The sequence below is a fragment of the Arachis ipaensis genome, chromosome B5, assembly GCF_059453495.1.
Source record: "Arachis ipaensis isolate K30076 ecotype BB chromosome B5, ASM5945349v1, whole genome shotgun sequence".
Taxonomy (NCBI): domain Eukaryota; kingdom Viridiplantae; phylum Streptophyta; class Magnoliopsida; order Fabales; family Fabaceae; genus Arachis; species Arachis ipaensis.
In genome coordinates, this window is record NC_142440.1 from 133,006,357 (window position 1) to 133,020,317 (window position 13,961).

General features: G+C 31.7%; 1 protein-coding gene across 1 annotated transcript; it reads right to left on the bottom strand.

The window, feature by feature from the left end:
• Positions 1–4,071: 4,071 nt before the first annotated feature.
• LOC107642038 (uncharacterized) lies at positions 4,072–5,197 on the bottom strand. Its single transcript, XM_016345368.3, has 3 exons — positions 5,044–5,197; positions 4,869–4,921; positions 4,072–4,458 (listed from the first exon to the last, which is right to left on the bottom strand). The coding sequence occupies exons 1-3, from the start codon at positions 5,129–5,131 to the stop codon at positions 4,291–4,293; spliced, it is 309 nt and encodes a 102-aa protein (XP_016200854.2). The 5' UTR covers positions 5,132–5,197; the 3' UTR covers positions 4,072–4,290.
• Between the last annotated feature and the right edge of the window lie 8,764 nt (positions 5,198–13,961).

Consider the following 13,961-nt stretch of genomic DNA (forward strand, 5'->3'; position numbering starts at 1 on the left):
GAGAAATTGAATTGTATTATAGTTAACATTAATTATATCTTTTACATTAATTCTGATAACAAAATAAGTCAATCATAATAAAATTTATTCTATAAATTATAAAAAAAAGTTTTATTTTGCAATTCTTTTTTCAAATTACTCAATTTTTATATTTGTTCCGACTAAAAAAAGTTAGGAAAAAAGGGTTAAAAAAATTTAAAAGAAAAACCAAAAAAAGTTTACAATTTCTCCTAATTCTTGCCAGAAATTCCTCTTTTCAATTCAAACTCTTGTATGTTTTGACTTTAATTTCATATTCTCTTCGTGTTTTGTTTTCATATTCTCTTCGATTTTTTATATAAAAAAAAGTGAATTTTGAAAAGTAAAATTGTTATATTTTGGTTTAGAAATATTATTTATTTTTAATTTATTTATTGAAAAAAATGACTAGCTTGAGACTAAGATTCTAAGAATATACCTCAAACAAGAGAAAAAAAAAAAAAAAAAGAAAAACAACAAAAGATTTTAATTACTTTATCTTTTCCTTACCCTTTTTGTAAACTAAGGGACAAAAACTATACAGTTTGCATATTAGTAATTTTTTATACAGGTTTTTATTACTCATTTGTATTTAGGTGTGGACGTTCTTCTTCGTGCCACTACTACACGTTCTTCTTTTTCATTATTTTTCTCTTTCGTTATCGTCATCACCAACACCACCTTCTCCTTCGCTTCCTCTTCCTCTTTCTTTTTTCATTGGAATTTCTTCTCCTCCTTCTTTTTTCTCCTTCCTTTTCCTCCTTCTCCTCTATCATCAGTTATCTCGTTGTTAAAAATAATGAATAATTCAAGTTCAGATTGTCAATTGAACTAGAACGAAATTGATTATTATTTTGAATCCAATCAAGTGGCTGAAGTATGCTTCAATTCTAGTTAATTTGTTCGTTAGTAGTTTATGATTCTGTAGGTGAATAATGTTTCATCATTGATGGTTCGAATTGAATGTAATGTAAAAGTTCTGCATTAGAGGAAACATTTTTCTATATTTGCAGCAAATTTGGGTGTAACACGAAGATATTTGGGTGTAAAACGAAGATATTTGAGCGTATTGTTTAAGAATTTTCGGTGTATATGTGCTGATAAGTTCTGTATAATTCAAAACTCTTCTCTCTCCTCCTCATCTTTTGCTACTTCTTCTTTTTTTTCATCATCATCATCATCATCATTATCATCATCATCTTTTTTTTTCTTATTCATTTTTTTTTCTTGTTTTATCTTCTCAAGTTTTCTCTTATTTTACTCATTTAACAAGAATTAAAAAAAAAAGAAGAAATACATAATGGTATAAAATTATTTGGAAGAGGATGAACTTACATTCATTCAACTAAAATAAAGAAAGAAATAAGAAAAAGAAGAAGAAGAAAAAAAGTGCAGCATTAGAGGAAATATTTTTTTGTATTTACAGTAAATTTGGGTGTAACACGAAGATATTTGGGTGTAACACGAAAATATTCGAGTGTATTGTTTAAGAATTTTCGGTGTATGTGTGCTGATAAGTTCTGCGTAATTCAAAACTCTTCTTCTTCCACATCCTCATCTTCTGTTACTTCTTCTTCTTCTTTTTTTCATCATCATCATCTTATTCTTCTTTTTTTCTTATTCATCTTTTTCTTTTTCTTTTACCTTCTCAAGTTTCTTCTTATTTTACTCTCTTAACAAGAATAAAAACAAAAAAGTCAAACAAAAGAGAAGAAACACATAATGCTGCAAAATTATTTGAAAGAGGATAAACTTATATTTATTCAACTAAAAGAAAGAAAGAAATAAGGAAAAAAAGAAAGAAAAAAAATGCAGCATTAGAGGAAATATTTTCCTGTATTTGCAGCAAATTTGAGTGTAACACAGATATTTGGGTGTAACACGAAGATATTCGAGTGTATTGTTTAAGAATTTTCAGTGTATGTGTGCTGATAAGTTCTACATAATTTAAAACTCTTCCTCTTTTTCATCTTCTGCTGCTTCTTCTTCATCTTCTTATTTCATATTCTCATAATTTTTTTTTGGGAAGAAAAATCAAATAAAGAAAAAAAATTCATAATACTACAAAATCAATCGAAAAAGGAGGAGAAAAAAATGCAACAACAACAACAATAATAAAAAAACAACGATGAAGATGAAACACGTGAAAAAAAAAAAAAGAAAAACACAAAGATGAAGGAGAAGAAGAAGGAAGAGGATGAAGAGAAAGAACGTGGGATACTAAAAGAAACGTGATTTTACGCACATTATGTAAGTGATTTATATGACTTGTATACCAAAAAAACTTGTATATATAGCATGAGTAATTCTCCACATACAAATGATTTTCCATACAAGTCATACAAGTCATTTATAAACACGCCGTTTTACGTTTTTTTTTGTGTGCCTCTTCTTCTTCTTCTCTTCCTCCCTCTTTTTTTTATTGAAATTTCTTCTCCTCTTTTCGTTTTCTCTTTTTCCTTCATCAAAATCACCAGAAAAAACGAAGAAACATTATTCAAGGTACGTTTCTTGCCTTCTCTTTCTCCTTCTTCTTCTTCTTGCTACACGTTCTTCTTCCTCTTCCTGTTCTTCTTCTTCATTTACGTGCTTTTCTCTTTGTTTTCTTTCTTCGTTATTCTCGGTTTCCATTGTTTTTTGACATCAAGCTCTGAAATCGTTTTTTAAGAAGAAGAAGCAGCAGCAGAAGATGAGGAGGAAAAAGAGAAAGAGTTCTGAATTATGCATAAGGTGTACTTCAACGAATTTTGGGTGTATTTCTTAAATTCTTTGGGTGTATTTTTGTAATCCTTTGGGTGTATTTCTATAATTCTTTGGGTGTATTGATTTCAAGAAGAAATATACTGTCTTTCCCTATATTGGGTGTATTTCTTAAATCCTTTGGGTGTATTTCTTAAATCCTTTGAGTGTATTTCTGTAATCGTTTGGTTTATTTCTGTAACTGTTTGGGTGTATTTCTATAATCCTTTGGATGTATTTCTATAATCGTTTGGGTGTATTTTTGTAATCGTTCGGGTGTATTTCTGAAGTTCCATCATCTTCAAAACAATTTCAAAGCTTGATTTCAGAAATCATGAAAATCGAAAAAAACAGAAGGAGATCGAAGGCAAAGAGAGAACGCTTTTCCATACAAATCATACAAGTCATTTATATTCATGCTTCTTTTTCTTCTTCTTCTTCTGTAACGCGCGTGTTAGGCCCAACTTCTTCTTCTATAACGTGCGTGTTAGGCTCAACTTATAAGACTTGTAAACAAAAATGACTTGTATGTGTAGCACTCCTCATATAACAATATTCAAAATTATATAGCCTAACTGATAGAGGCTCATTATTAAATATTTATTAATTTGTTATATTAAGATTAATGGTAAGGTTAAAAAAAAAATCAAAACTTACCTTATTTAGTATTTATTAATTATCATAATAATTAATAAATATTAAATAAAATAAATTATGATTATTTTTTATTAATTTTTTTTGTTACCATTTTTAGATTAAAAACGGTAATGTTAGTGGGACCCATTAGTGAAAATATCGTTGTTATATTTTTACTAGAATAATCGCTCATTGAAAATATGAGGTATGCCCTATTCTTAGTGGGGGACCCATTAGTGCCAAACCCACATCACTTTTAATCATAAATAAAAATAAATAATTTTTTTTATAAATTTATTTTTATCTTTGATAAAAAGACTATGTTATTTAAACTGTAATTCATTAATTTTATAAAATTTTTAGTCTAAATAAATCTTTAATTTGTATATTTAAACATCTAACAAGCTAACAAATTTAAGTTAGTTCATTATTAGTTTCTTTAAATAAGGACGGCAAGTTTGAATTTTATTTTATATATATAATAATTAATTAATTAATAATAAATTTTTAAATAAAATTGTGATCTATAACAGATTAATAATTGATATATTGAATTGAAGGATATTTTAAAGAAAAAAAATCTAACAAGTTCCAAAATAGCAATTCATGGTCATAATTATGCTTGAACCCAATTTTAAGGATTTAACCAATGGAAAATAAAATAAAATAAAATAAAGCTTAACCGCGACAACTTATTTAACATAAGAAAAGTAGCTTATCTCAAAATTCTTAGCAACTCCACCACTACAGACAAGCACACGAGTACAAAACATTTAATTGGAGAAGAAATAAGAATATTCTAATTCAACAGAAAATAGTATACAAAATTACCATGCCAAGTTTTTTACTTTTATTTAATAGCTGTACAAATTTTTATTAGGTAGCATTAATAATTAATTAACCTCTTCCTGGTGTCTTTGGGTCATGGTTTCTGTTTGCTCCTGTTCCAGGGTAGTCATTGCTTTCCAAATCCATTCTTCCTTCAACTGTCATGAACTCTTGTGCCAAATCAAACATCTCTGATTCACTATTTCTTGATTCTGGAGTAGTACCCTGAACTTGAAACTATGCATAGAAACAGATTAACTATGTTAGATTTAAAGATAATAAAGTTAGAAATAATTACTCATCAGAGCGAACATGTGATGTGGTTACCAGAATATTTTTACATTTTCAGAATTTTACACTAAATAATGTAAAATTCCCATGTATATAAAAACATTTCTTTGGTGACTCCAGACTCAAATTAGATATGTAAGAAATTAACTACTAAACTGGTCACAACTACAATTTAATTAGAGCCCTGTGTTGCATGCATATATAGAGGACATGAACCATAATATAATCCAATAATCCAAAATATATAGTGCATCTTTTAAATAGAGGAAACTCCGAGTTAGACTAGTAATATATAATTGTTGAAAATTTAGAATGAAATTAATTTTTGTTCATATGGGTCCGAGATTTATAATTACCTCTTCTAGTGAAGTTTGGATTGAGGATTTTTCACTCGTTGGAGAAAGACTTCCTGCAAAATTTTAAAGCAATATTCCATTAACAAAATAATAATTTGAAAAGAAAAGGAATTGAATAAAAACATGACAAGATAGAGATAGAACAGTTTAGAATAATTAAGGTGTGTGTTCTTACTAGTGGTTGGTACAGCCGAAGATGAAAGAACATATGATAAAAGCAGAAGGGTGATGAACAATTGAAGGAGTGAAGCTTTGTGAATCATTCTTAGAGAGAGAGAGAGATGAAAATGAAATGAGAGCTAAGGAAGGTGATACTTACCCATGTGATGATGCTGGTTTATATAGAAATCTCCAAAAAAAAAAAGCATAATAATTTTAATTTGAATATTTTATTATTTTACATCACAAGCCATTCGTACTTGTATATATCATAATTATATTGCTCCAAGTCAACCTCAACTTTTCAATCTATTGCTCATTTGAAAAATGTTATACTTGCATATAAAATGTAAAATAATCAAGATTATGAAATTCGAACAACCCATTAAATTCATGGAGTTACATATTTAAAGATTTAACTCATTTAAGTTAGGTTTAATTAGATTTGAATCAAATATAATAAAAGAATTATTTATATATAAAATATATTATTTTAAAAAGTTAATTTATGGTTATTTATTACTTTAAATTAATTCTTCGTTAAAAAATTATACCGATACAATTAACTAACCGATTTTTTACCGATTTTTTTTTTTTGACTGATTCGTTGTCAACTAATTCTTACTTTAGTCACCAAAAAAAAACTAATTCTTACTTTAAATTGGACGGATCTTATAGTTATTTTTTGGCTAACTAGATCGAACCAATAATTTCGATTCAATTTTTAAAACTATAAAAATATGATGAAATATTTTTAAATAAAGTTTATATTTATTAAATAAAATTGACACCAAAGATAAGGACTCTTAAGGTATTTTATAAGGGCACCACTCATATAAAAATAGCAAAAAAAAACTTTTTTTTTAAGTTGTTTATTTGGCTATAGTTAAAAACGTATTCTAAAAAACATAGATTAATAATAAAAATATAAATTATGAATAAAATTAAATATTTAAGAGAAGAAATAATTATATTAATTCAAATGACACTAAATTTATTAAATTTATATAAAATAATATTTTTTTAAAATCTCAATTTCTTAATAAATTTTATTTAAAAAATTCAAAAACAAATAAGAATTTTAAGAATATAATAATATTTTTTAATATATGATAATATATCTAATAGATGAAATTAAACATTTTTATTTAAAGGTGTTTTAAATATTTTTACTTAAATTTCTGCTATTTTATAAAAAAACGTTTCAAAGATCTTTGTGATGTTGTTTAGAGCTTGCCTCACATCATTTCACCTTGTGGCTTGTGCCTTTGCCACATGATGATTGATCTAATTCAGCTTTCTTTTGGTCCTGAAATATCGCTGCAAATATTTAAAATTAATTATGTATATATCTATATAACCTATGGTGATTTTTGGATGCATGCAGAAGAGTTATGACAAATTAAAACATCTCCTTACTTTATATATAATAAGTTAAAAAAAAATAAGAGAGAAAGAGAAAGAAGAAAAACACCTCATTATTACTTTGCGACACGAAGAAGAAGCCACTAGAATTCACGTGCGTTGTCATCAGGTGTCACATAAAGGTCTATTTCTATTTTTTGAAAACAAAATGTGGACACTTTAATTAAGCTCATTGTCCTGGCCTCTTAGGTGGAAAAAAAATATACAAATCATATGATTCATATAGGTTATAAAATGGTACTCCCTCCTTTCAGCCACTAATGGATCAAAACCGAGTTTCCAACAGGAGTATTTGGTCATTTACTACCAACATAGGAGGCAATGCTATCCCAATTTCAGCAAGGAAAAGAAATCATAATAGGTAATAAAATGAGAGCACAATTTCTAGCCTAGCACATAGGTTAAAGAAAGTAAATTAAAGGATATGTTTTTAAAACTTTATGCTTCATCCACACAAAAAGATTACACTATTAGTAATTGTGGGATATGGAATAAGTTCGAGTAGAGATAGAGTCTGAATTAGAGCCGATACTAAGATAGTATTTGATGGAGAGACGGAGATTAAAAAACTGAAACTAAAAGACTGAAATTGAAAGACAGAGACTAAGAGATAGAGATAGAAATAAATTTTAATATTTTGTTTGGTACAAAGTGAGAGACATAAATTAAAATAAGAATAAAACTCTAATTTAATTTGTACAAAAGGTAAAATTAGAATTAATTAATTAAAATGAGGGTATTTTAGGTATAAAATGTTAAAATTTCAATCTCTGTTTCTAAAAATTTCAGTCCCTTGTATCCTCATTTTTTGGAGGTACTGAAATACTGAAATTTTAGGAATAGAAACAGAAATTTTAGTATCAGTCTCTGAACCAACAAACATGATAGTGAATCTCAGTTTCTCAATCTCTGCCTTAATACTTCAAAATAAATGCTACATAAAGGTGTGGGAAGAGGAGAGCTTAGAGGAGATGTTGTCCATCTTAAAAGAGTTAGAATTTGTACCAACACGAAGATGAAATAAAGTGAATATATGAAGGTTTTGGAGAGTTTTCAGCAATGTCCCTCATAAAAACAATACAAAGGAGTATTGTGAGAGCCAAAGAGTAACACATGCCCAATATTATAAATTAGGTGTGGAAAAACTTAGTTTTACCGCAAGTAGAAATACTAGTTTAGTTTGTTTTACAGAAAAAATTAAACACGGGAAAAAACTTAGCAAGTGTGGCCTATTTTCGAAGGAGATGGAAACCTGTGTATACTATTTTGTGGAGCTGCCTCGAAAATCGTTTATCACCTATTCTTCTCTTGTCCTATAGCGTGGAGTTTGTGGGGAGTAGCACTATAAAAAAAAAAAAAATTTGTGGTCATGACCTGAAAATGTAGTCTAATATTTTTAATTTTGGATGAATATATGGTGTCTGAAATTTTATAAAAAGGTATGGTGCTCTTCATTTTATGCCCATTGTGTGGTGTTTTTAGTAGGGGTGTATATGACCAGTTTTGATTCAAAGATTCGATCCGGTCTCGAACATTTTAGAGATTAATTTGGCATGATTTTACCGGGTTTAGAGTTGGATAAAGATCTCAAAAAGACCCGGTCATTATTTAGGATCGGGTCTGAGTCAAAGCAAACCCGATTATGCTTTCAATCTTGGATGAATATATGGTGTTCGTAGTCTTATAAAGAGGTATGGTGTCCTTCATTTTATGCCATTGTGTGGTATCTGACTCTGGTAGGGGTGTATATGACCCGTTTCGACCCAAAGACTCGGTCCGGCTCAAACAATTTGGAGGTTAATTTGGTGTGATTTCATCGGGTCTAGGGTCGGGTAAATGTCTCAAAAATAGACCCGGTCATTATTTAGGGTTGAGTCTGGGTTAAGACGAATCTGGCTTTCATCCGATCTATGTACACTCTAAGAGGACTAAAAAAGGTATATATGTCTTAAGTTAATTTCAATATTGTGTTATATTAATTATAAGTTTATTGTTTTACTTTTAATCATACTTGTTGAATTAGAAAATAGATCAAAGAAAAATGAAATTAGAATTTATGAACAAATTCAAGTTCAAATATGGATATCAACTTCTCGATAATAAGTATGTGTTTTTTCTTCTTTATAAATAAGTACATCATAATATTTTGACATAACGTTTATCAAGATTTGCATTTCACAGGCTTAGACCCGGTTTTAGTGTAACCTAAAAATAGTAAGATTTTACCGGACCTAGAGTCGAGTAAGGTCTCAAAAATAAACCCGGTCATTATTTAGGATCAGGTCTGGATCAAGATCAACCCGACTTCACTCGACTCATGTACATCCTTAGTCTTTAGAACTCTAAAAACAACAAGAGTAAAGTATTATTTTTGTCCCCAACGTTTGGGGTAAGTCTCAAAGTTGTCCATAACGTTTCAATTGTCCTATTTAAGTCCCTAACGTTTCAAAATTGGTTCAATGTTGTCCTGCCGTTAGGGATCCGTTAACAGAATTGATGGCTTGATAAAATTGAGACAATTTTGAAATGTTAGAGACTTAAATAGAACGAAAACATTGGGGGCAAAAACGATACATAGAAATAAAATTTAATTTTATCCTTTAATAATATTAATTTTTTACTGTATATAATATTCAATTATTTTTTAATCACATCTAAGTAAATTACACTTAATCACACTACTTTCATTCTAATTTTTTTTTATATTTTTATATTAACTTATAACTTTAAGTGTAAAATTATAAAAAAATAAATTTATTTAGAATGAAAGTAATGTGATTAAGTGTAATTTACTTAGATGTAATTAAAAAATAATTGAATACTATGTACAATAAAAAATTGATATTATTAAAGGATAAAACTAAAATTTATTTCTATGTATCGTTTTTATCCCCAACGTTTTCATCCTATTTAAGTTTTTAACGTTTCAAAATCGTCTCAATTTTGTCCCGCCGTCAATTCTGTTAACGGATCCCTAACGGCAGGACAACATTGAGTCAATTTTAAAACATTAGGGACTTAAATAGGACAATTGAAATGTTAGAAACAACTTTAGAATTTACTCCAAATGTTAGGGACAAAAACAATACTTTACTCAAACAACAAAATATTTAGCAACAAAGATACTCACTTATCCACGATGGAGTAAGAGTTGTTAAGGTTAACAGGAGTATGACAAAAAAAGGTTTTTATATTTTGTGAATTTAGTTGCTAAATTAAATTTGCACTTAAAGCGCTGTTGTGTTCTTATGGGCTCACCTCATTTCTTTTGGTAGTCTATGAATGTAATGATTGGGAAAAAAAAGGTGCTCTATCTTAGGGATGGCAAAATTTTCCGAAAGCGGAGATCCTTGTGGGGACTGTCTTGAATGAGGATTCGATTGTGGGAAATTTTTTTCACGGGGATAGGGATGAGGGACAAAATTCCTCCGAAGTAGGCGCGGGGATCCGAGCGGGGATCCCCGCCCCGTCCCCGCTATTCCTCGAAATTTATGAATTTGTTGAATTATTTTTAATAGTTTATTTCTCATATATGTTTTTTAGTCATTTCTCACACACACATATATAGAGAAACCCAAAACTCATAATCTTTATTTGCATAACCCTTCTTTAATTCAGAGATCCCTAAGGCTGTCCATACTCCATCTAACCTCTCTGCAGCCACCCCCTCGTCACCCTTCTCACCGTATCGTCACACCTCACCGTGCCATCATCCTTACCGTGTTGTAATTTCTATTTGCGGTGTTCCTTTTCGTAACTCTGCCGTCGTGTCCATTCTCCTCTCTGTTGCCGCGTCTCCCACCTCGTCCACTGCTTTGTCCTTTGCCTCGTCGTTGCATCCCCCCATTGCGTTATTTCGAAAGAAGTCGCCATCGTATCATTTAGACTTTTTGTATAAAATCTTGCAGTTTTTGTATAAGATAGATACTTGCAGCTCTATTCATATGGAAATTAATAATTAGTTAGAACTATTATGTAGATGGGGAATGGGGTTCGTGCGGAAAATGGGACCCTGTGGGAAATGGGGATGGGGAGCAATATTCCCCACGGCGGGGAATGTGGGCGAGGATGAGGAGCAAATCTGAGGACGGGGATGAAGATGGGGAGTAAGGAGACATCCTCCGCCCCCGCCCCCGCCCTGCCCCATTGACATTCCTACTCCCTCCTTCTCAAATCTATTTTCTTCGTTTAGTCGAATAAAAAATTATTGCACTTAAATATAGGCTTGTTTAGATAAATTTATCTTTTGACAAATTCATAAAAATAAAAAAATTGGATGGAAAGTATAATAGTATCGAATAGCTTTATTCATCGTTCTGTAACTAAAGATTGTAGGGATTTTAAAATTTTTATGGAGAAAACATTTGACTTATTTTTATAACTTTTCAGTTAATTTATTGACTAATATCCTCTTTATTTCTCTTTATAATTATACTTATTATTATAACCTAAAATTCAGTAATTAAAAAATTGGGAAATATATAGTACCTTATATAAACTTAGAACTCATGGTTAGATAAAGCCATTCTTGGCCTTTTCCATAAATATGAAAGGCCGTCTCTCTACGTATCACACCATATCAATTAGTTAAAGCTTGAACAGGGAATATAAAGATGAATTATGTTTTATATATACTAAAATTAATTATTAAAATTAGTTATTAGTATAAAATATATATTAAAAAATAAATATATATTTAAAATAAATTAAAATATATATATATATATATATATATATATATATATTAATAATTGTTCGGTTAGTCGGTTGATTCCTGAACGGGTCGGAAATGTTGGGTGTACAATTATGGGATCTGGATGCGGGTTGTTTGTGCATGATTGGATCTCTCGGGTAAGCGTTGGAGGGAGAGGAAAGGAGCTTCATGATCTCCCGGGTTGATGGAGTGATGAGAGGGGGAGCCACCTGTAAAAAGGACTCCAATGCTCAAGTCAGAATCCGTACAAGGTGGTAGAAAAGGTGAGGGTTAGTTGACATACCTTGGGAAAGGCGTAGGGCCCTCCCCTTATATAGTCTGCACTTAGAGTGGGTCCCACGGGAGCAGACCCACCTTCCAGGAAACTTCTTTTCCCAACTGTCATGTACCTCGTGGGAGGGGAGGAGGTGTCTCGGATTTTCTCCCGGCTCGGGTTTTGCGTACCCGTCGGGTCGGCCGGAGCATTAGACCAACTGGGTTGAGCTGAAACAGTGCCCCCAACGCGCCAACTATGGTCGTAAGCGCCGTTGTTGGCGCGTTCTATTCTTTCTTTGGTCGGATCCTCGCGGGGTCGGCCGCTCGTGATAGGGGCGTGCCCTTTACGCGCGAGTGGGTTTCATCGTTTCGAGGTAGTGCCATTCGTCGCCTCGTTTTCTGCGCCTGTCCTTTAATGTTATTATGGTTGATTTGAAAGCTTGGTGGAAAAGTCATTTCTACCCCCTGATTTTTGCGCTTCCTTGTAGTGGCAGTTATTCTTCAGTGTTCATTTTCTTTCCCCCACGTTCACGTTCCATCTTCTCCTTTCTGCATCCCTCCTGCAATATTCCTTCTCATTTTTCCTCTCCTGCTTTCTGGGTTCCACTGCCTTGATCCGCTTCAGTTCAACTGCAACTGCATTCCCTCGTATTTTTCCAATTTTTCTTGACAGCAATCTTCCTGGTAAGCATCCCCTTTTTTAATGAATAATTGCTATTATTATTTCTATTGTTGTGATCCCCTTATGTTTTTGTAGCTTTTAGGCTATGCATGTGTGTTGTTTGAATCATTCTGCTGTTAGTTAGGCTTTAGAGGGGGTTGCTATTTAAATTTCTGGTTTTTAGCCTTTGTTTAACTGTAGATAGGCTCACTGTTATATAGTGTTAGTTCCAGTTTTTTCGGCTTCCCGACCTACTAGTCTGACTTTGAGTGGTGCCCCCACTGTAGGTATGATGCAACTTTCCCTTCCGAGGCTCCGTGTTGACCGATACTGATGACAAGTCATCTTAGCCTAGTTTCACTAGCCTTTTTCTTTTGTTTTCAATTGAATTATGCACTTTCTTGAGCCATAAGCAAGCCAATTGGGTAGATTTTCATGTTTCCTTTGATTTAATCAACCATGTATGAATTAATGCAATTTCATGAGGTTTTATGCTATAATTGTCACATATTATGAAAGAATGAATATCTCATGATTTTGAGCATAGCTTTGATGTGTTTGGTTGATTAATGATAGGTGAAGAAAGCTTGGAGAAAGGTTGAAGCAAGAAGGAATGGCTAGGAGGAAGAGAGGACAAAAAGTTTGAGCAAAAGTTTGCCTCAAACTTTAGCTCAAACTTTTGGAATAAGTGAAAATGAACCAGGGAGCAAAAAGCTGGACCAAAAGTTTGCCTCAAACTTTTGGGCAAACTTTTGGGCAAAAAGCTGGAGCAAAAGTTTGCCTCAAACTTTTGTGCAAACTTTTGGGCAAAAAGCTTGAGCAAAAGTTTGCCTCAAACTTTTTGGCAAACTTTTGGCATCACAAATCAACACCCTGGAGAGCAAAAGTTTGCGCCAACATTTGCCTCAAACTTTTTGGCAAACGTTGGCGCATGAACAACACACCCTGGAGAGCAAAAGTTTGCGCCAACGTTAGCCTCTAACTTTTTGGCAAACGTTGGCGCTATGAGTGTGCAAGGGGAGGCCAACGTTTGAGTAAAAGTTTGACCCCAAACTTTTGCCTAAACGTTGGTAGCAGCAAAATAGGGTGGCTGATGTGAAAAGTTTGAGTAAAAGTTTGCCTCAAACTTTTACTCAAACTTTTACTCAAGCTTTCATGATTCCAAACCCGGTTCACTTCGGTTCTTCTCCAAACTCCAAGAGCAATCAACCAAGGCCTCTATCAACCCAATTCCATCAAGAGCAAAGGCCCAATTGAAGGCTTGAAGACCATTTGAAGAAAGTGTATAAATAGCATAGGATTTAAGTTTTTCAGAGAGCTTTCCCTTTGAGTTTTCATAGAAAGTTTTCAGAGAGCTTTTGGTATTGAGTGAATTTTAATTTCGAAGTCCCGGGGAAGGAGAATTGAATTCCCTTCCTCTTAGTTTTCTTGCTTTCAATTTCAATTACAATTGTCTTGGATCTTGGGTTGGAGAATTGAAGGAAATCTGTTTCAATCTCACCTTGGGATCTTGTTTAATTCTCTGCTTAATTGAATTTCAGTTTCGGTTAATTGCTTCTTCATTTACTTTCTTTGCAATTTACATTTCCTTTGCAATTGTTCTTGTTGGATCTAGGAAGGCATTGAGATCTAGACTTGGTTATCTAGTCTCTTGGGTCCTGAGATCTACATTCCAATTTTACATCCTCTGTTTAATGCTTTTCATGCTCATTTACAATTCTGTTTTTAGATCCGGTTCAATCCAAGTTATCTTCTGCTCCTCTGCTTGTTGAATTTTACTTTTCCTTGTTTAATTTCTGCAAATCCAATTCCTAATTCCCTTTACAATTCAAGCCATTTACATTTCTTGCACTTTAAGATTCTGCAATTTACATTTCTT